At 38.8% G+C, this 22,698-nt stretch overlaps 1 protein-coding gene across 2 annotated transcripts in view; it reads left to right on the top strand.

Moving 5' to 3' along the window:
* UBAC2 (UBA domain containing 2) overlaps nt 1–19,224 on the top strand; it is a 100,913-nt gene extending 81,689 nt beyond the window's left edge. For both annotated transcript variants that reach the window (XM_057402094.1, XM_057402095.1), the window contains exons 7-9: nt 853–1,098; nt 15,556–15,678; nt 18,813–19,224. In XM_057402094.1, the coding sequence (XP_057258077.1) occupies nt 853–1,098; nt 15,556–15,678; nt 18,813–18,920 (477 nt within the window). In that variant the 3' untranslated portion in view covers nt 18,921–19,224. The remainder of the gene's footprint in view (nt 1–852; nt 1,099–15,555; nt 15,679–18,812) is intronic.
* The last annotated feature ends 3,474 nt before the right edge of the window (nt 19,225–22,698 follow it).

Consider the following 22,698-nt stretch of genomic DNA (forward strand, 5'->3'; position numbering starts at 1 on the left):
TTTATTTCAGTTTTATTCTACTTTCGTATTATGACTGCTGTCAGTCATAAAGGTGTAAGACCAAACACAGGCTACCATTCTAAAATGAGAGAGAACAGTTTTAAACTGCCCTTAACCCCCTCAATCTTTTCTTGCTATGAGGAAGGAGGTAAATAGGATAGGATAAGAGGAAGGCAACAAACTCTGGCTTTTTTGATGTCATTTTTTAATGAACTGGGTTTGAATATTTTTTTGTCTCCTAGAAGGTAGATGGGATCCTTTTGGAATAAGTCTGTGCATGCTCTTAGATTTACCTTCAAATCTGCTGGTTTGATTTTGTTCTTACTCGAAGGGGAGACTTGGGTGCTGAGGGCAGCAGCCAAAAAGAGGTCAGCTTTTTAGGAAGTGTTTACAATGCTTCAGCATCCTCAAGGGCAGCCTTAATCTTCTCAGGTCAGCATGCGGCATACCCTGACAAGTTCCTTTACTAGAAATGAAAATTGTGTTTGAATTTTGACCTTTTTGAGAAAGGGTTGCTTGGTTTGGGCTCAAATTCTGAAACAAACAAAAAACCCCAAGCAGCTTTCTGAGTCACTGGCAGTGCAGTACGCAGATTTTTAAAAGTAATAGTCTGTAGTTGTGGGGAAGTTGGAGGTAAAGAAATCCCCTATTCTTTCTCTGATTCTTGTCTGAGAACTCTGGGTAAACGCAATAATGAGTGCTTTAGAAACAGAAAGACCAACTGCTATCTGCAGCGAAATGCAAAGTAAATTTGGTGCATTTAAGCTTTTTGGTTTTGTGATTTTTTTTTTTGTTGTTGTTGTTGTTTTGATTTTGGTTCTTTTTTTTTTAACGTTTCATTTTTCATTTTAGGTTTCTGGGATTTGTTACAATAGCAATATATTAAAAGTTCATCGAATTCTTTGTGTGCCCAGCTGGGTAGCAAAGATATTTTCTTGGACTCTTGAACCAATCTTCTCATCTGCGGAACCAACAAATGAAGTTCGTGTGGGAATGGGAGCAACAGTTGACATCCAGAGGCAGCAGAGAATGGAGTTACTGGATCGTCAAATCATGATGTCTCAAGTTGCCCAAATGAGGAGGCAAAGGCAGCAGCAGGTATTGATATATGTTCTGTAAGGATTGTACTAAGTTATCGGAAAAATGCATTTTTGGTTCATGTATCTTTTGTGGTTCCTGTTTCTTAAAAAGGATGTATCTCTTTATTCTCCTCCATCAGTCTGTCATACACTGTTGTACTGCTAATAGTCATTTTAGTGTTTTATATGTGTATGTTAAAAATGCTTCACAAGATGTAAGCAGAATGTTAGACAATCCTGTAAGGATATCAGTACTTCTGGCATTCTTTCATCAAAAAAGAGGCTGAAGGGTAAAGTGATTGCCTTTCAGGGTCTTTAGTAAGAGTCATTGAGGAAAGTTAGGAAATCAAAATGCTCCTGGCTCTCCTGCGTATTTGTATTGTTAGTAACCTTGTCAGAGAGGTTGAAAATTGTCTACAGAACTCTTTTTTTTGCAGGTGTACTTTGATCAAGGCTTGTTTCTTTTAAGCAGGTGCAGAAATTAAATTCTCTAACTTTCCTACAAAGGCCAACCAACTTTCTGTTTATTTTGACTTTGCCACTTTTAATACTCTTGGTTTATTTCCTTATTGAATAGAATAGCAGAGCCTTTTATTTTCTCTGGTTTAGTCAAACCAGTAAATGCAGATATTCACATACTTTGCAGTAAAACAAGGTGTCTTAAGTCACTTTTTCCTGTATCTTAAGTGTATGTATTACTACTTTATCAAACCTAGCAGTCAACGTAGGCCTTGCATAGCTTTATGTGAACATATATTGCTCATAATTTAATTACAGCATAGCAATTCGAGGTCTTTACTGAGTTTTCTCTGCCTGAAATGCAGCTCTGTCCTGGTGCGCAGGTTCTTGTTGTGTTTGAGGTACTGTAGTGCAAGTAGGTATAGCTATGTTAACAGTTAGTGTTGCCAGAATTAGAGGTGTGATGGCATAAAGCCAGCAACTGAGTATGGATCTTTCTTTCCAGTCCCTGATAACATAATTCCATTTTCCATGATTTCTTAACTTTTCAGACTGATGAAATTGTTCCTCAGGTGGAAAGATCATAATCTACTTCTCTCTGTTCCCATTAGAATGTTAATGAGTTTTAACATAAGAATTGAACTAGAAATTACTCAGTACTTGAGCCTTTCTGTTGGACTACAAGGTGCTGGAAAGACTGCAGTCAGGTTACTTCAGTTAGGAGGAAGAAGCCATTTCCAGTTATGAAGGACAATCTTTATAGTATACCTTTAATTGCAAAAAGTGGTAAATAAGTTCAGAAAAGTAAATGATAAAAGAAGAGTTGGTAACATTTTTTTCTCTTCCTTTTCTTAGGCTAGGAGCAATGAAAGTGGAAAATACTTTTTCATGTTTGACTTCAAATAGAGTTCTTAGAGGTGGAGGGGTTTAAGCAAAATAAATGAACATTATGTGAATATCAGTAAGATGCTTCCCTTTACAAGTTGCTGAAACACTTTCAAGTTTGGCCTTTAAGTTGAGAGCAGCGTGTAGTTAACTGATAGTGCTAATCTCTGAAACCAGTGTTCAGAAGGCGATGGGATCAATGTATGAATGTTCCAGAGAGGCTCCTCAGAAAAGATGTGTCACGAAGACTTTTGTCCGGCCTTTTTTTAGTGACTCGCTCACATAATTTACTGGCCATCAACTAAATCACAAAAAGCATAATTCACAAGTGTTGAGATGTAGCAGTAAAAATGAAAAGCAGACAATTTCCATCTCAAAATTATATTTACAAAAAATAAAACCTGGTTTTTTTGGGTTGCTGTACTTCAGCAAATAAGTTTCTAAGACTTTTCAGTCTTAAAAGTTGTAATTTGAAGACAGTGGAGTTGAACAGATCACCTTACAGATGGAATTGAGATTGTAGTTTTACCTGTGGTAGTGAAGCTGATAAAAATGCAGATCAGTTTGTTAGGGAGTTCTTTTTGTGAAACTGGAAATAATAAAAGTCAGCAAATATGGCTTTGAATTTTATTCTGGGAGAATGGTGAGCAGATTTCTGGACTCCCACTATGCTGTAGAGGTGAGCTAAATTAACATTTTCTTTCCTGCTATCCATTTTGTTTGGTGAATGAAGTGAACTTCCCTGCATGCCATAGCGCAACAGTTTTGTTTAGCTGTCCCTTGAGAAGGTGCTCTGCCTGTTCCTCTTACTCAAGTTCATATGAGAAAAGAGACAATGCAGTTTCTGTGTGTATTTGGTAGCATTAAGGAAGGAGAACACAAGAATATCATACATGGTTTTAACGGTGCTCTTTTGTAAGTACAGTGTGGAACGCTCTGTTCTGGTCATAAGGAGGCCTCTTTCTTAAATAGATGCTTTATGTAGTAAGCTTTTACTTCAAGTCTGTGCAAGAAAATCTGAAGAATGTGAGCCTGACAACTTACACAAGCCAACACAAAATGAGTAAACATTTTAAAAAATGAAAAGGAAAAGAATTAAAGGGGAGGGGTGGGGGAAGCACAGAAAGAAACAAAGAGGGAAGTGTTTCTCATAGGGTTTTACGGTACAGTAAAATACTGCAATGTAAATGATTTTATGGGGGGGGTTCTTTTTTTTTTTTTTTCTTGCTCTTCACTAAGCTTTTTTATCCAAACCACAATTCACTTTGGATGTTTCCTACAAGAAGAAAACCCAAAAGACAGAAAAAACCCCAACTACCCCAGAATATCTTTGCTGGCAACTCTTTGAGCTTTACCTTTCCCAGTCTTTGTGTAGCTGAAATGTTCTGGTCTGGTCTGAAGGGGCCTGAAGCACTGAGCTGTGTGTGTGAGTTTTGGGTTGTCATAGAATCACAGAATCATAGAATCGTTAGGGTTGGAAAGGACCTTAAGATCATCCAGTTCCAAAACCCCTGCCATGGGCAGGGACACCTCACGCTAAACCATGTCACTCAAGGCTTCATCCAACCTGGCCTTGAGCACTGCCAGGGATGGAGCATTCACAACCTCCCTGGGCAACCCATTCCAGCGCCTCACCACCCTCACAGTAAAGAACTTCCTCCTTATATCCAATCTGAACTTCCCCTGTTTAAGTTCAAACCTGTTACCCCTTGTCCTGTCACTACAGTCCCTAATGAAAAGTCCCTCTCCAGCATCCCTATAGCCTCCCTTCTGATACTGGAAGGCTGCTATGAGGTCTCCACACAGCCCTCTCTTCAAGGAGCTTGTGGTAGAATTTGAACATAAACCACCAACTTCATTACTTGAAATACCTCTTTTTAACCTTCAGTGTTTCAGTGTTACTGTGTCCGAGTATGTTGTTAGAAACTGAAAAAAAAATCTCATGTTGCTAGTTTCTCAGGGGAGTGTGGTTACATGGTGACTTATTTTTGTCTTGGTTTCTAGTTGTTGTGGATACAGCCCTTAAACAGGTGGTAGTGTGCATATTCAAAACTTTCTGTTCTGTTTTGTCTTCCATGGATAATCCTGACAAATTATGGTGGAGAATTACTGAGCATCTCCTCCATGCGCCTTTTGAAGCAGAAGATATTATATAAATAAAAAGTGTGCCATATGTGTTCATTCTGTCAGAAAATACCAGCTTGTTATTTTGCTCCTGCTTTTAAAAATTCAGTTTCTTAGTTCTTTTCTTTCCCACTCTTGCCTATCCTCTTTCCTAATTCAAATGATTCATCCCATTCCCTCCCTCCCATTATCTGATCTCTTTTTTCCCTACATATCACTTTCACATTATCATTTCTCACTATGCCATTTTCCCTCCACATTTTCATCATCTCTTCCTCCTCATCTCCATTGTTTCCCATACTTTGTGTTTGCTCCTGAACGAAATCTTTCTTCACTTTGGGGGAAGTTCTCTCCTGTTATGTTTACCACCAGTAATCATTTGCTGATTCATCATGAAGCTGATAGGATTTTAGGGATGAATGCCTCTCACCTTTCTCTGATTCAAACAAGATGTAGTTGAGGCCTTTGCGCACTATTTCATCCTTTGAATATCGTAATATCCATGAACATTTTGGTCTTCCTCTTCTGACTTTTCTATATCATGATCTTTTTCTATTTCCCAGCATTTTTCTGAAGTTTATCTTTCTGTAACCCAAATGAAAGCCCTGATGGGAAAAGGGAAGCAACTGCTGCATCTGTGTACTAGTGTGGTAGCAGGGAGTCAACTTTCACTTCCCATTGAGAAACTAGGAGGGAGGCTGGCGGATAATTAATGTGTAAATAGATGAGGGAGGAATCCGTGCCTTTACTGACAACACTGTTGTCACTAAAGATGGATATGGGGAAGGTGGTGGAAAGTTGCAGAAAAGGTGGCCAATGCCTTTTGTTGACAACTAAATACCACTTCTACTTTGAGCACTCATCCTTGTGCCCAGGTGTGTGAACCTCAGTCCCTTCATCTTGAAAAAATGCTTTCTATATCCACAGAGCATTTATTCCTTCATTCATGTTGAGCATGTTAATGACACTGTATTGCCTGCTGCTTGATTTCTCTTAAGTTTTTTGGCTTAGAAACGGGCTTCACCAGGTTGGTCCAGACTGTGTGCTAAACCTACAGCCATATATGAAAACCTTCATTTCACTACCTCTTTTCTGCCCTATCCTCCACTTTGTTTGTTCCCTCCTGTCTTTTTGTTCTTCTGTTCCAGCTGCCATTACTTTTCAGTGAGTCCAGACTCTCCTTTGATTCATATCACACTGCATCTCTATATGGGATTCTACAGCTTGCAAAGACCAGACTTCTCCTGTAACAATGTGACTTCCTCTAATTGTTCATTCATTAGATGCCTTTCTCCTGGGACACTGGAGAGATGGTCTGTGGGTAGGCACACTGAGTGTCTTTATTATTATGGGGAGTCTCATATCCTGAGAAATGTGCAAGTTTCACATTTTGTCAACTAAGGAATGTGAGGCTAGATTGCTGATTTACCTTCTGGCTATACATAAGTGTTAAACTCCTGACCTTGGAAGAAAATACATTACTAGCATGAAGACTTTCCTGTCTCAAGAATTCCTCCTCAGGAATGTTATTGTCATTCACAGTGGTAGAAAAAAATACACTCTCAGACAGTCCATTTCTGCTCTCTTAAGTGTAAGAACCAGACCTGAGCATATTCTTTAGTTCTCCCACTGGCACTGAGGTACCACTTTGACAAAGTCTTGAATAACTTCATAAGTTTGACTAAAACAACAAGTCTTTCAAACACAGATTTTGAACTGTGAAGGCATTCTGCAACCCCTATACATTGCTGGGTCCATATAAACTCTTGCTCTCACAGCCAGAACATTTGATGGAAGCAGCTTGATTGTGTCGTTCCACAGGTGTATGTATCATCAGGAAGTGATCTGCCAGACTGTACCTGAATAAATGGGTGAGATTTTTCAGCCAAGAGTTACGCAAAGTCATCTTCTCTGAATAGGTTTGCATTGCAAGTAGTCTATGTTACCCAAGGCTACTTTGGGATTTTGTGACACAGTTCAGTAGAAACTGCCTTTAGCAACCTTGCTATATAGACTTCAAAGACAGCTATATGTTGGGTACCGGTAGAATTAAAAATTTCTTTGAGCTCAGACTCAGATGTGTGTGTACAAAATTTGGCATCATATTTTTAAAGAATTCTGTTAACTAGTAAGTACTTATGGGTTTATTTCAGCCCATGAATGAAACATGTATGCTGCAGCAATAATCACTGTGGCTAAATCTAGACTCAGGATTCCTTCATTCTTCCTTTCCTCTGCATGCTGATGTACTTGTGTGAATTCACCCCAAGCCTTTTTTGAAATCACAGACAACTTCCATTTTTATAGAGAAAATATTATCTTCTCTTTCAGACCTCAGTGAGTCTTTTAACTCATCCTTTGCTTTTTGGCACTCTTCTGGCATTTTCAAAATCTGGATGATTCTCTGTAATGGTTTAATAAAGTTTTCTTCGTGTGGAGAACAAGCCTGTTTTTATTAAAAACAGGATCTTTACTCTTAGAGGTTGATGAGTATAAGACCTGCAGATAGTGCTGATGTTGGCATGTGTGAACATTGTTCTTTTGCTGTTTCATTTCAATAATATATTTGCAGCAGTTGATAACCTACTGCTATTTAGGTATTTTTCTTTTCTTTTCCTGAATAAGCTTTTTCATGGATTCCAGGTGTGAAATTAAAAATGTTGAGTTTCCAGATTGCTGATCCAGGTAATGAACAGTTTATGATAATTTCATCTACACACAACCACTTTATTTTTCTGGCTTTTTCACAGAAATTGGCAATTCCACAAGCTGACAGACACTAGTAGACCACTAGAATAAGCTGAATGTGTCTCATTAACATCCACTTGTCACGATCACAAGGCTGTCTCTTTAACTCCTACTCCCCAGAACCACCCTGCTCACACATTGAACTATCATCTTTTTCTTGGACTGGGATTATGAAATTCTCTTTCCATCTGACTGAGCTTTTGAGTTATAGCCTTTGAATTCAGTTTAATATTTGTAATTGATTTCCCTGGAGAAGCAGTTGTTGATAACGGTGGTTGGACAACTTCCTAAAGCAAAATACCATTTTTATTTCAAAGCAAGTAATTTTTTGAGAAATAGAGTATGTTTGTTCTCCTATATGATTTTTCTATATTCTTTTCCTTTGACAATTTAACTTGAGGCAGTTCTCCAGAAAAAGGCTCCTGGTGTACAAATCTCCCCAAGCATTTCCAGAGTATTGAATTCTCTGATCTATTTCTGTTTACACAAGGCAAGTTTCCTTTTAGCTGTACCTGTTCCTTAATTTCTAGCTTTGAGCGTGGGCAAATAAGGCATCCAGTTTGGGGGGTGATCAGTTATTAGATTCCAGGGCTTCAGCTGTCCTTGCAGTCTGCTCTGAGAGACTCTTGATGGGCCATTTCATCCTAGTGTCATCTTCCATAACGTGTAGTACACAAGAAGGTCAGATAGGAAGTGGTCCATCTTAGTATTCAGGAACTACGCTATTAGCACGTAACAACTGCAGCCAAGTTTCACTGATTGTTCATTAGTGCACTGCCTTTAGGGGCAGAATAGATACAGAAGTTTTGCCAGATAGCATTGCAAGTATGATACCTTGTATGTTGACTTTGGGATCTCACCAAATGGAAGCCCCTCGTATTTATAACCTAAGACAGAAATTGAATCTTTACATCCCAAAATGGAATGCTAATTTGTTTTTTTCCTCTACCTCACCACAGACTAGCCCTTTATATACTCAACTATATGTTTCTGCTGGTATGTGGGAGAATTTGGTTTGTTATCTTAGCTTGTCAAAACAAAACGATTTTGGAACTCTGATTTCTCATTTTTGTTTCTTACTTTCTCCCTTTTTTGTTTCTCTACTTATTCCTTATTACTCTTTAAAAGGTTCTGTGCACAAGAGGTGGAAGATCGTCTGTCTAACCTCATGCCTTAGTAACAGTCCACTGTCACCAGTCAGCATCCAAAGAGCCATGTAGTAAGGATTAGAACTGTCTCTGTTTTGTGTAAAATGTCTGAAACAGTGCTAACGTTATTTCCTCGAGTACAGACTCTGTGTTTATGCTAGTGGACCTGCCTTCAGCATTGGCATGCTTCTCCACCCCAGTTGTCTCACTCAGAAGGTGTTGAATGCCAGATATAAGAACAACTTCAGATCATGTCATTCCTTTAAAACCCAGCTGGGGATTATGATCAACAGTTTTACCTCTCACAAGGCAGTTATAAAGATTAATTTGCAATAATGGGAACTTACTTTTCAATATATACCTGAGATTTCTGTGTGAAGAAGTGACAAGCCCCGCTGCAAATAAGATGTCATGGATACATGTTTTCAACTGATGTAGCTGTGACCATGCCTGTGATGTCACAGCACCAGCAAGAGTCCAGTTTGGGCGAAGAACAGCTGACACAAGCAAGGGAAGCTGAGAAGTTTGGAAAAGGAAGTGCTTTGAAAAGGCAGTTGAAGACCTGTCTCTGCTGTCTAGAGAAGATTCAAATCCGCATTTATTATTGCAGATGAAGTCTGAGAGTCCTGCTCAACACTTCCCTAATCTTGGACCAACGAATAACATCAGTGCTCGGAAATGACATCCTCCAACTTCTGCTTGATATGAAATATCTTTTTTTCTTTTTGGCATAGTGATCCATCACTTTCTGTCTGAATTATGCAAAAGTGACTGTTACTGTGATGGACAGTTTGGTACAGAGTAGATGTTTACGCTTACTGTAACAGGTTAAATGCAGAGGAGTCTGACTCTTGCAGTTTCCAGTTTTTGAGAGCACCTGTGCAGCTCTTCGCTTACTGCCAGCCAGTCATGTGTCTGAGTCAGATGGCACCCCTTTCTGTTGTGTGTGACAAGGAGTGGACAAGGGCAAGAGCTTGGGCATGCAGGAGTATGCGAGGAAGTGTTCACATCTCTCTGTACCTCCCTTGAACGCAGTAGCAGAAACAGCCATTCCCATTTCACCTCCAAGGAACAGATGTGCCTGCCCATTAACATTTCTGGCTTCTGTTACTGTGAAGGCATTGTGCTTTGCTGAAATCCATCTGTTGTCTCTCAAGCAGCTTCAGAAGCCAGATGAAGGTGTTCCTCCTAGATTTCAAAGGAAATACTGATCAGGCTACAGAAAAGACCACATGTGGATATGTGAACTTTTGTGACATATGAGCTCCTATGGGACAATGCAGGCATCGAAGTTCAGGATGCAGCAACTAATAGTTGGAGGCAGAGCCTCTTGGCTAGAGAGACTTGTCTGTAGGGTAAGTTTCCAGAGGAAATTGAAATATCATTAGAACTTGCTGAAGTGCTTTCCTTGGTGAAAAATTCTTTCCATCATTAAGGACGATGCTCAGAACACCAATACTGTTACATTTCTACTCCCTTTCAAAAAAAGAAAGTTATTAAAGTCAAAAGCAAAGCCAAAAATAGAAACCAACAGAAGGGTTTTATCTTCACAGAAAGAGGCAGGCTAGACATTTGAATAAGCCTACTGGAAACTTCACCTTTTCCACTGATCTTTCTTACACAGCATTCAGAGAAGCAAGTATCATGTCATTCATGGCTATGTTTTTTCTTTGTTTATATCATTAACATGTATTTTGGAGTCAGTAATTTGTAGAAAAATTTAATTCTGGAAAGCAAATAAGTGTCATCTTTTAAAATGAAGCTTTATATAAAAAAAAAAGAAATTGTATATGTCTCTGCCAAGTAATGGCTCCTATGCAGAGCAGCAAACTATAAAAATGTTACTTTAAAAGATGAAATGCAAAACAATTTCCTTTTTCATTTTTCTTTCTCTGCGGTTGTTATGTTAAGAAAGGTGAACAGGACAGATATCAGGAGGTGCTTCCTGTTTGTGCAAACAGATGACAAGTTGGCATTAACCATATACATGATATAAGATTATCAGAATATCTTAACCACACGCATCACTTTCAAGAGGACTTTTCCAAAGCATTTTCTTTCATTTCCTTTTAAATTAATCTATTAAAAATATGTGCAGATGTGGCAGCTACTTAAATGAGTATTGGTTAATTGTACATAATACAACATTTTTAATTACCAAACTTTGGCTAAGAATAATGCAAAATATGCTGTGGCAGGTATGTATATGGGAAACAGGTTAGAGCTGCCTGGAGAGGGAAGAGAGTAAAAAGAGTGAAAAGAAATGGCAAAACTGGGCTTTTAGCAGGCTGTACAGTCAAGAGAGATTTGCTAGCTCTGGATATCCCTTACTCTGTAGGAAAGGAGGATACTCCTTTCCTTGTAAATGTATTGTCCCAGACACTATTGAAAAAAAAGGAAGACATCAAGGATGTGACCTCACAAAGCCCAACGTCAGTATGTAAAGCCCTGGCAGCTATTCAAGGGTAGGTCATCAATATGGCATTTCCTTACAACATTTTATGTGATGAAGAGCTGCTATTTTCCCATTCCCTTAATCCAGACTATTCTTAAATCTCATTCTGTGGTCACCTAAACTTGTGACCAGTTTTCTGTTTTCCTGTAACAGAAGTTCCAACATCACCAGTGTTGTAATCCACCTCTAGTATCAATTTATCTGAGACTAATAAAATGGTTTTGTTGGTACGTTTGTCTCCCACCAGGCAGTAACAAAGAATTTACAGTAAACTGATTCACCCATTCTTTGCACTGCTAAACCAAAAGAAACTGAATTTTTCTTTAGTTCAGAAATTGCAGCCTAGAAGTTAGGGAGGGGGAAGGGCTTATAGGCCTTCCTTAGGTGTCCCCGTCACCTTTCTAGTCAAATAATGAATGAAGCAGTCTTTGTCAAGTGTTTTTCCTGATGACATGTGGAAGACTATGTTGCAGACAGAAATAAGGGCCCCTCCACCAATTTGTACAAAGTAAAGTATTTTTAGAATGATAGTCTGTAGGCTGAATTTTTTAATGCTTATCTGTCTCTAGTAGTACAGCAGTCAGGACTTACAAAAACAGAGTTTTGGATTATCACCATGAAAACAGCTGGCAATGGAGATAGAAGTCCCTCATAGCATCCCACTGGTCCACTGGGACCAGTCCATGCAACCTTCAGCCTCTTGGCTTGTTGTGGTTTAAGCTTTTAAGTTCAGATCAACACCCTTGCTCTTTGATGAGCTTTGTGGATACTTGTGTGCCAATCAGTGTGTCTCCTTCCCTGCTCATGACTTCTAGGCTTGATCTTACACCTGCCTGATGATCTGGACTTTTGGCTGGCTATTGTAACTGTCAGGTGGACCTGCTTTGCTCTTCTCACTTGGACCCTGTGGGGACACAGGGGCACAGCACATTTCAGTGAGGCCACTGCCTCTGATTGCCTCGTCATCAACCTTGGCTTTCAGCTTGCCTTTCCTCTTGGAGCAGCACCTGCACTTGCTGCCCCCCAGCATCTAAGATTCAGGATAAAGAAGAATGTCACCTGAAATAATCTGGGTGCCAGATAGCCGCAGTCTGCCAGATGTGGAAACTGGGTCTGGATATAAGAGGTTTGATGCATCCTTCTTACCTGGTTCTGAATCATGTTAAGTCCCAGCCCTCAGACCATTTAGTATTAAACTTATTTTCATAAGAAACTGACAAACCAGAATCACGGAAGAGCTGCCTGGATTCCGCTGAATAGATTAGACGGGCAGACGCTTGTTACTGAAGCTACTGCTCAAGAAAGGAGCCTTCATACTGGGCCCTTGATCATCCTTACCACTTAATTATTAGTTCGTTTTATGCCACTCCAGGGAGCTCCATTATCTGAGACAGGCTTCTGTGGAGAGTAAGGAGATGGGTGCGAGCGCATCTCTGCTGTTGGGTGCTAGTGCCAGGATTCAAATATATTGTGAAATGCATAAATACTGGTAGCTGATTTCTTAGTAGGGACTCTGAGATGGTTTAGAGGCATCAATTAAATAAATCAGAATAGGTATCTTCATGTGAAATCTTACTGACTTCTCAGAGAGTGTATTGGCATGATCAGAAAACACTCGTACAGAAATCATCATAAAATTATGGAGGGGAGGTGTGCAAAATAATTTATGTGAGACAAGGCAGAGTATTGGTTTAGAAATCTCTGCACATTTTTTAACTGGAATTTGCAACACTAACATTTTTTTTTAGCTTTTTGGTTTGGGTCATCTTAAAAGTCAGAGATCTTCATGTATTCCTGCTGTGATACTTAAAGTTGTCTGGAAGTGTTTACACAGTCCACACTGGAATTCCATAGCCTTGATCTCCATCTTCTGTGGATCTAAGGCATTAGCTGCACTTCCTAGTTTTCCTTACCTTTACTCTGTGGGATTGGCCACAGTCCCATAGTTCCTGCTGCAGTTCTCTGAATCTGCTTTATTGAGCCTGACTTTGTGCATGTCCATCATGTAATCAAGGATAACTGGGGGGGGAAACAGTCTTCTTGCAGTTGAGATAAAGAACCCTAGTGTGCCTGGTTTTGGTCCGGTTTGTAAAGTGATACTAAGATAAGTGGGCCATGATGTTGGGATTAATCCTAAACATCAATGTTCACATACCACAGCCTTTAATACTTACTGTTGTTGTGTGTTGGATATTCTTACCTTGTTAATATAGTTAAGAACTGATGGGTTATGTTTGTCTCAGCCTCCAAGGTAATTGAAATATTCTGAGGGCAATGGAAGAAGAGCTTTTCACAGCTATTTTGATCTAATTTGTCAAATCTGGTATTTCTGGGAAGGGGTTAGCAATCTTCACATGGAACACTCCAGAATCCATCAGTCCACAGCTGTAGTTTTCAAGATACCTGCTGTAAACCTTGAAAACTAAATAGCTGCCTTTGTAAAGAATTTGCATTTTTTTAATTGAAAGCAATGGATTCTGTGTATGTTAATTTAAAATGCATGCTAAGGAAGTAGACAAGTCTCTTTGTAATGCTGGGTAACAGCACAGGACAGGCAGGATGCAAAATCAAACTGGAATAGGCAGCTCAGTATTGAAGCTGAGGGCACACCTGGGAAGATTTATTTCAATCTTCTGGTACATTGAATACTGCTAAATTAATACATTTATTGTAGATTTTATATTCTGTATACATTATTCTGTATGACTTCATGTGCTTCAAAGGAATATGTTATAGTCCTGTTGGCATTTTTCAGTTCACCAGTGTAATGTGAATGACCCGTGGAAGGATTATTTTCTTCTCAAGTCTTTACAGAAGGGTAAAACCAGGCAAAGCAGCGTTAGTGCAGTGGTCTTGCTGAGCTGTTGAGCTTTGTAGACTTTCAGAAAGCCAAAGTTAATGAATTAAAACTCAACATAATTCTGAGTTAGGGGAATTTATAGATGGGGAAGTACAGAGCATGTGATTTTCCACGACCACAGAGTAGTGCAGTGGTGTCAGTAGAAGATCCCTCTCCAGGTTTAACCTACAAACCAATTCTCCTTTTTGCTACACTACACTGTTTGGTTAACGCAAGGCTTATGCAGAATCCTTTGGTTAAAACCTCATGACTTTTAAGCAGATGTTTTATACAGTACACAAAATAGACATATGGAGACATAAACATTTTTGAAATTCAGAATTACTAACAGTGGAAACTATGTCTTTAAAACCAGTGATGACTCCTAGCTATTCCACATCTTCACAGGGAAAACCGTGCTCTGGTATATGGGAGGCTGGAACACTTCAGAAGCTAGAGTTTCAAATCTCGTGACTCCCCATATACTTTTAAGCGTGCTGTTGCAGTGCCCCCTGTGGTATCTGGGTTGGTTGGGTCTCCTCTAGTGAGAAAGAAAAAAAAAAACAAAGGAAAGGGCAGGAACACTAAATAAATGCTGCTTTTTAAAAAAAAAAAAAAATTTTTTTTTTTTTTTTTTTGTGGTCTAGGAACCGGTTTAGCTGATGATGATGTGATTGAACAGAGAGTATGTAATGCTCCAGGGGTACGTAAAGGCAGGAAGAGCCCTTGCTGAGAGAAGAAAAGATAAAACTCTCTTAAGAGGAAGGTCTTCTGAGAAACAACATTATAGAACCAAAATAGAGCAACTAAAGGAAGGAAGTCCATGTCCTATATATACAGAAAGGGAGGGGGGATCTTCTCCATAGTAACAGGGGGAGCAAGGGAGGGGGAAAAGGGACAACCCAAACTGCAAAAAGTGTGTTAACAAATTGTACAGAAAAGAGAGATTTGGGGTTTGTTCTTCTTCCCTGTGGTTTCAGTGTGATACGAAGTCCCATTAAAAAATTATTTAAGCTAATAAAATGAGGATTAATTATTTTGGGACAGTTATAAAGCTTGTACTTTAGTATTTGTACTTTATATTCTAAACATCTTATTATTACAAGACTTGAAGCTTGGTTGTTAAAAGAAAGTTTCAGTTCTGTGATTTACACAGTACGGCCATTACTCCTGTGCATTTGTATTACTGCTGTGTAGTTACAAAATGTTTTGGCACTGGAATACAGCCAGATTTTGCAATGGTATTTAATACACAGAACTTAGGTGAAGTGGCCTGTGTGTCTGAAACAGTAGTGTTGGTGTCACAGGAGTAATCACTCGCATGGAAATCACAAGATATCCTCAAGGTTGGGATTGTTCTGAGTTTCCTGATGTGGTTTTGCTGATGCACTGAGAATCCATTTTTGCTTTTTCCCACCACTTGTTTCTTGCACTCTTTTCCTCCAGTTAACTCCATCAACAGTCTTGCAGAGCACTTGCAGGACCCACTGTTGCATGTCTTGCCAGGCAGATCCCTATCAGAAAAGAAAGTGGTCCTTTAACCTCAGAAAGCCAGTGCTGTAGTAAAGCGAATCTTTAACAGTTGGTGTGAAACAGCCTTTCCTCCTCCTGTTAATTTACAGTGATTGCTTGTAATAACTAGTAAAGCAGTAACCAGTCCCAATTTTAACTTCATAAAAGACTGCAGCAGTGTTTGTTGTTTAAAATAAAGTATTTACTCAAACCTTTGCCTTTTGTATTGTATGGGATGGATGGTCTTTTTGTTTTAAAATACCTGTAATTCTTTTTGGAAAGACTGACACCAGTGTCTGGTTTCAGGGTGGGATGATTAACTGGAATAGACTGTTTCCTCCTTTGCGACATAGACATAATGCAAATTACCAAGATCATCGCCCGTCTGAACAAGAGACGCCTCCACCTACTGAGGTTTCTGAAGAGCAGGTAAACGCTTTTCTGTTATAAAATGTCATTGAAAACCTGGTTAGGAGTTGTCTCTACTGACTTTTTATTATCTACTGAGACAGTTGCTTGAATGTTCTCTATAGCAGCACAAATTAGAGTATCAGATAACAGTCACAATACAGAGGCAGGAAATTGCCATTACTATCCAAATCAGAGTTACAGATCAGCTTGGGAGTTTCTGCTTTTATGTGTTAACTGTTCGGGTTTTGTATTTAAAGACAAGACAGTTTCACTAGTGTTGGCTGTTCAAATCTAATTAAAAAGAAATGTTTCAAAGAAGGAGGAATGGCAAATAGATGTCATTATTTGTCTTGTAGACACTTCCTTCACTCAGGTCTCCAGCTTAGGTTTCCAATTCATTCATATTGAAGTTCCATTTTTTGGAAATAGGAATTTTATGCTAGCTGTGGACTGCAGTGCACACTTGGTCTAAAATTTGGATGTTTCCCTCAGAAATGTGGTTCACTGACTTTACATACTGATGCCACAGAGAAGTTTGTCTTTTCTATCAAGTATAGATTTTTAGACTTACTGTATAGATTTAGACTTCTAGACTTCTGTAGATAGTTTTACAGTTTTATTCTCAAAAGAGAGGGTGATTTACTGAGAAATTAAAGAATTTAAGATTAGTCTTATTTCCATAGTCAGGATTTATTGCATGCACTCAAGTTCTCCAGGTTGTAGCCTATCTGCAGTTAGCTCTATTGGCTATTTTATAGTCTAAGGTCTGTGCTACCCTTGAGCAAGAGCAGTTTTCAAGGGCACATTTTTCTTTCCCCATAACCCTTTTTTTTTAGGAGATAAGTCAACACTTGGTAGCACCGTGCTGTCATTTGTAGTTACTTTAAAATGAGCTTGTCCCAAACAGAAATCTTTGCTATGATCTGATTTCTAGTTTCGATTCAATGTTAGATTATGTTCAAAATGTTCAAAACTGCAAAGCTGTCGGCATACATCCAAAATGGGGGAAAGAAAAATATCAGAAATAAAAAAGGAAAGAGGAAAATAAAACCCCCACACTAAAGAATGCCTGAAACAAAACCCAGAAACTTAGTTTTGGCTGGGCTGAAAGCCTACTTAGTGCCAGGTATGGGGTGGACCAAAAGATCTCCCTCCTTCCTTGGATTGTTTATTTGTTTTATTGCAAATCAGATTATGGGAACTTTTATTGTTGGGCTGGAGCTAATGGAATAGTTATTAGTGTGATTTATGCTGGATTCTCACCCAAAGCATTTGTGCCCAGATTTGTGAAAGCACTATACACTTGTGTTTTCTCATGCACTGAAGTTGTAAATCGCACCTTATTGCTGTCATTTGCAATGCTGTCTAGTTACCCTGCAGAGAAAAAAGTAATATAAGCACCTTTGATTTCTCAGGACTGTCCTTATAACTGCACAAGGTGTCTTACAGTGGCAGAAATACAAGGTTTTCTTCTGCTCTTCAGATTAAAATTTGCAAGTATTTGCAATGCTTGTGCATACAAAAATCTCTGCATTTCTTGTGGGTTTTTTAGCACCTTAAATTACCGTTACCAGTACCTGTTTCCTTGAGTCGATTCAGTTCCTGTGGTTAAAATACATTCAGATGAAAAGAGCTTTTTGTTGTCACAATCTGTTCTCCCTGATACTGGCTGGACGTTTCTGTAAATGGGACCATTGCAACTCCATCCACAGCTTCTTAAGGTTAGAATTCATGGCAACTGCTGTAAAAAAAACCCTTTCTCCTGAAATGTATTTCTGTGGTTAGCTTTTCTTGCACTGCCTGCCCTTTTTCTCATTAAAAAACCCAATCTTAAATGAAAAATCAGAGAGAGGAGACTTTAGAAACTAGTTACAGGTAATGAAATCCAGTTTGAAGTTAAACTGGTTGCAGAGGTATTGAAAGTAACAATTCATTTCTCTCTCTGCCAGAAAGTGAGAAACTGACATTGGGTTGTAAGGGGGAGAAAGGGGAAAGGCAGAAAAATGATCAGTATGGTATTTGATATTCTGACAACCAAGATAGCAGTTTTCAAATGTTTTGTAATGGTGTATTGAGGTTAAGAAAAGGAGGGTCCCCACCTCCAGGCATACTTGGCAGTAGCATATTTCTCAGTAAACCACCAAAGCAGGGAAGATTAAAAATGCTGACAGTTCTGGGGGGGTGTACTACAGGAAGGGGAGGTTGCTTTTAATGGCACCTTTATTTTAAAAGGCATTTAAATTATTTTCAATACTAGCGCACATTGCTCTTGCACTCCGGGAAGATTCTTTCCGTCATACTTAATTGAGAACTGTCGCTTTTAAGTTTACTTTAGATTGGAGTTTAACCATAAATTAAATTTGGTTATGCATACATTGCTTTTTACATGTGGCAGTTTGAATATCTGTTAGCGCAGAGCAAAAAGCTGAGGTGTCAAGTACACAATATTATAAAGAAGGATGGACACGTGGTTACTGATTACCAAAATCACTGTCTTAATGTGCCCTTTTCCAGATAATCCTTCCACCAAGTGTCATTGACTTAAGTTTGTTTTGAGAATACATAGAATCCTTCCAAGAATTTAACTGAACCTGTTTAAGTATTCTACTGCCTCTCTTTTAGGGCTTTCAGGTTTATTTTAGAAACCACCTAGAATGAATAGTTTTATGTTCTTTAATGGCCTCTGAAGAAGTAGGTATTTTGAAGGAAAGCAGAGCTAAGGATGTCTGGACAGGTTTCCGCATCTGCTATAAAACTCCATATTTTGCATACTATTGGATTCTTGAAGTCCTGTTCTTGCCAAAAGCAGCAAGCCCCAAGGTCAGATTGTAGTTGGGATGTGTGGTGCCATACTTTCTGTTTTACTCTTCTTTCAAAAATGGACCAGCTAGGAAAATACAGGTGTGGCATTTTCAGCAAATGGTTGGTTTTGAATGGAGTATCAGAAAGCAGTCATCTCTGTGGCAGTGTTCTCAAGTGTGCTGTCCCAGATGCATCTTTGTGACAGTGCATAGCTGTGTTTGCTTATTCTCTGGGGAGGCTCAGCAGCCCTATCAATGGAAAAGCAATCTCTGATACTGTTAACATGACTAGTGCACACGCATTGTGAATAAAACTGGTTTTAAAGTGGTCTTATGTTACTTCTTTTCCAGGTTGCACGACTTATGGAAATGGGATTTTCTAGGGGAGATGCTCTAGAAGCTCTGAGGGCTTCAAATAATGACTTAAATGTAGCCACTAATTTTCTGCTGCAGCACTGATGGTTTTTCGTGTGAAGGAACTTCCCTCGAAGGGTTTGTACGCATCTGGAAGAGGATCAAAGCCACCTGCTGGACAGACTCGCGAAGGTCGTCCCTGCACAAACGTTGGAGAAGAGAAACTGGCTCCGCGTGACTGGTGATTCAAAGCAGTGCTAATGAATGACATGAACTGTTCCCAAGCCTTCAGATCACTCGGTGGTTTCTAGTCTGGTTGTGCTCTTCAAAGTAACATTAGTTTCTAATTGTTACTGGATATCACCTAAATTTATTTTTGAAAGAAAGTAGGTGGTTTTTTTTGTGTAAATCCTTGTTAGACATGTTATCAGGCTTAATGACTAGGAAAAGAAGCTCCAACAACCACAACAACTAGATTTACCTATCAAGGAAAATAATATTTTCTTCATTTACCATTTTCTAATTTGTCTAGCTTACATGTTATTTTACAGTAATAAGAGCTTTGAAGGTCATTACAATTTCAACTCCATAAAGGGTTATGGGACTATTATGTCATTCTTTGGAAAGTTTTATTAATGCTTGTAATATTTTATTTCTTTAATTCCTTTTCAAATAAAAGTTGTCATTCAGCACATAATAAACAGGTAGGATGAGAGAAAATTCATGTGCATATTGCAAGTCTGGTAAGTGACTGCTGTAAATTTAAACTTTTACAGACTGAGTGAATTCCTATTCAGATACAGGTCAGGAAGAAGATACTCATAGGAAGCAATAAAGATTAATTGAATGGTACAATAAGATCAGAACTGAAATGATTTGAATGTCTTCCATGTCTAATTCAGATAGACTCGGTAACGATGGATGTATGCTGTGTCCCTATGGGCTGGTTTCATTTTTTGAGCTGGCTACACACTGTCTTAAAAGGAAATGATAAAATGCTAACTTTTCTATTTATAGTTCTAGTTTTCTACTGTCAAAGATGCGAATGACCCTGCATTTGCCAAATCCTCACTGTTGAAGCAACTTGATGTTGATAACAGACTGGAATATTAACCTTAAGGGTGATTCAGGCTTACACAGAAGGTAACAGGATGATATGCCAAGACAGTACAATATTGGTTTAGAATTTTAGAGTGATAAATAAGCTTGCTTGGCTTGACTCTGAGAAATGCTCAATATTAGCACCTCAGGAGTTTCAGCGTGGAGAGAGGTGAGCACCTCTATAAAACCAAGCTGAAATAATACAAGATTCCAAACTGTGACTCTGTGAAACCAGTATACACATGTATCTCAAGCATTTAATATGTTTCTGTATGTACTTGTGTTTGTATATTGTGTGTATATGTGTTTATTTATATACACACAGGCATATTTAATACAGACATTTAGAATAAGATGCAGGTCATCAGAAGCATAACAGAAGGCAACACCAGGTACAAAGGGGAGAAGGTAAAAGAATACAGAAGAGAGAAGGATGTTTTGGAAATCAGAATGAACATGAGTGTGTTAAAGTATAGATCTGCAGTCTCACTTGGCCTGGAAAATATACCAGGAAACTGCAGGACAAGATTTAGGGAGAGAGAGAGAGAGGTACCTTTCTTTATCTCTTTTAATTGACTGGTAAAACTGAAAAAAAAGCCCTTTAGGCATACAAGTCCTTATCCAGAAATGACATAAAATTTGTGCAGCTTTTGGCACATGACATAGTTTTTAATAAGGTCAGTGTGCTGTATGTATTTTTTAGTATTTTCCAGTGGGTAAAATAAGGGGATTTTGGAATGACTGTGTGTTTTCCTGGGTTTTGATCGACTTCCTTCAGGATCTGGCTCGCTGCTATGCTTACTTTATTTAGGCAGGATCTGCTTTTCAGTCAAAAGGTTTTGTTTGCATGAAGCTGAGTGGCTTTGTATGTGTGTAGGCTACAGACATTTCTGTATCCAGAGAACTGTGAAAACCTGCTCTTACAGAGCAAAGGCCAAATGTAAGTTAAAAAAACCCTACAATAATTTGTATATGCAGACTAGTTAAATGCTTTGAAACAAAGACAGGTTTTAATTTTGAAGGTTATTTCCTTCACAAATATTTTATCCAAAGTAGCAATAAAGAGTAGTGAATTACTTTAGTAGAAGTCAAATTTTGCTTGTAGGAAATAAAGGTCCAGCTAGCCCAGGGTAAATTAGATGTGACCTATGCCCTTTCAGACATTGCCCTGCTCTAGGGACAAGCACAAAGTGTGTTTATTCCTTGGAGTTTTAAAATGTATTGAGTGGCATCTGGGACATGTAAGTGGATATTCTCCAAGTCTAAATCCTTTCTTGCTGTTACCTGTACAAGGGGTACTCAGATGTCACTGTTGTGTGTGTGGAAAGCCCCATTTTGCTGGGTATTTCACAAAACATGGTCAAACATAAGGGGTAAAATTCAGGTCTTGGTGATGTCAGTTGAAAACTCCCCTTGACATCTGGGGCAGCAGTTTGTGCTCAGAATGCTCCCAGGGTTGTGATTTCCAATTAAGAAAAAAAAGAAGCGGTGAAAGGAGGGGTCTCGGATGCTGTTGAACACAGTTCCTGTTTCATGCAAGAGCCACAGAAGAAAGGATCACACACTGGAGCTGAAAAACAGCTCTGTTTCCACTCACTGGTGAAACTTGCATGGACCATTTCTGGGAACACAAAGAGCATGTTCTTCACATCCCACACAGGGTTCGTCCAATACGTTTTGAGTATCTCATCGCACAGTTCCTATTTTGTGTGACACGGGTTTTTTTAGGCATCCAGAGAATACAGCATACTTTTCATGGAGGGGATTTGCAGTCCCTAGGAAATGCACACTGGTTTTAGTAAAGCCAGGATTTGGTATTTTGAAATAGAAGTAGTTTCTACTATTAAAATTTCTCTGCTAGACTGGGAGTGTTGTCTTCTGAGACATCGGAGAAATTTACTGGGGACTTTCCTAGACAGTTGAGTGGTATTTCACAGTACACCCACAGTGAGGTTTGTAGTTGTGGAATCTGCCTGATAAGCCACCAGGTTCTCAAGCCTTAACTTCTTGCTTAGTTGCCTCTGTATTTACTGAAACCATTTTCCTCTCTCGAACCAAGTGTTAAAGGTTGCCTTCTACTTAGTGAGCACAGGGATTGACGGGGTTGGTTCAGGTACCAGCCTGTGCTGTCTAGAGCTTGTCGTTGCCTTTGTGAACATGTGATGGAGAAAATGGTCTCGATGTTTTTGTCTGAAACAGAACAAGCAAGCAAAACATACTGCAAGGTACTGGGCAAAAAGCAACAGGCTCTCCTTTTTGTGTGTGTGTCTGTGTATATGTATATGTATATGCATATATGTGTATGCATATGTATATATGCAGAGAGTAAGTGAGAAGATGCTTTTATGAAATTAAGTGGAGAGACAAGTTTGTTGAAGAAAATTAAAAGTCTGTGTTAAAAGATACCCATCTCATACAGTCTGTATTTGGAGTCTATATGCAGTTGCAAAGGCACTCAGATTTGAAAACACTCAGAACTACAACTCTGTTGTAGGAGAACTGCATCTCTTTCTGGATAAATAAATGCACAGTATTCATTTGAACTAATGGAGATTTTGATACATAAGTGTAATTAATGTCTTGTGTGGGTTCTTCCATGAGAAAAACCTAAATGAGATTACCATTCTTTAATAGTGTAGCCATAGTAATGTTTTATATAAATGAATATAGACACTATTTCATTACGAGAGTCACATAAACACACAAACACTTATATGTATTTATATATATGCATATTATATATATATATGCTGACTTAAAACATACTGGGTTTAATTTTCAG

Source organism: Pezoporus wallicus, unplaced genomic scaffold, assembly GCF_028554395.1.
Source record: "Pezoporus wallicus isolate ANWC-B61680 ecotype Strahan unplaced genomic scaffold, APGP_CSIRO_Pwel_v1 contig_6520, whole genome shotgun sequence".
Lineage (NCBI taxonomy): Eukaryota > Metazoa > Chordata > Aves > Psittaciformes > Psittacidae > Pezoporus > Pezoporus wallicus.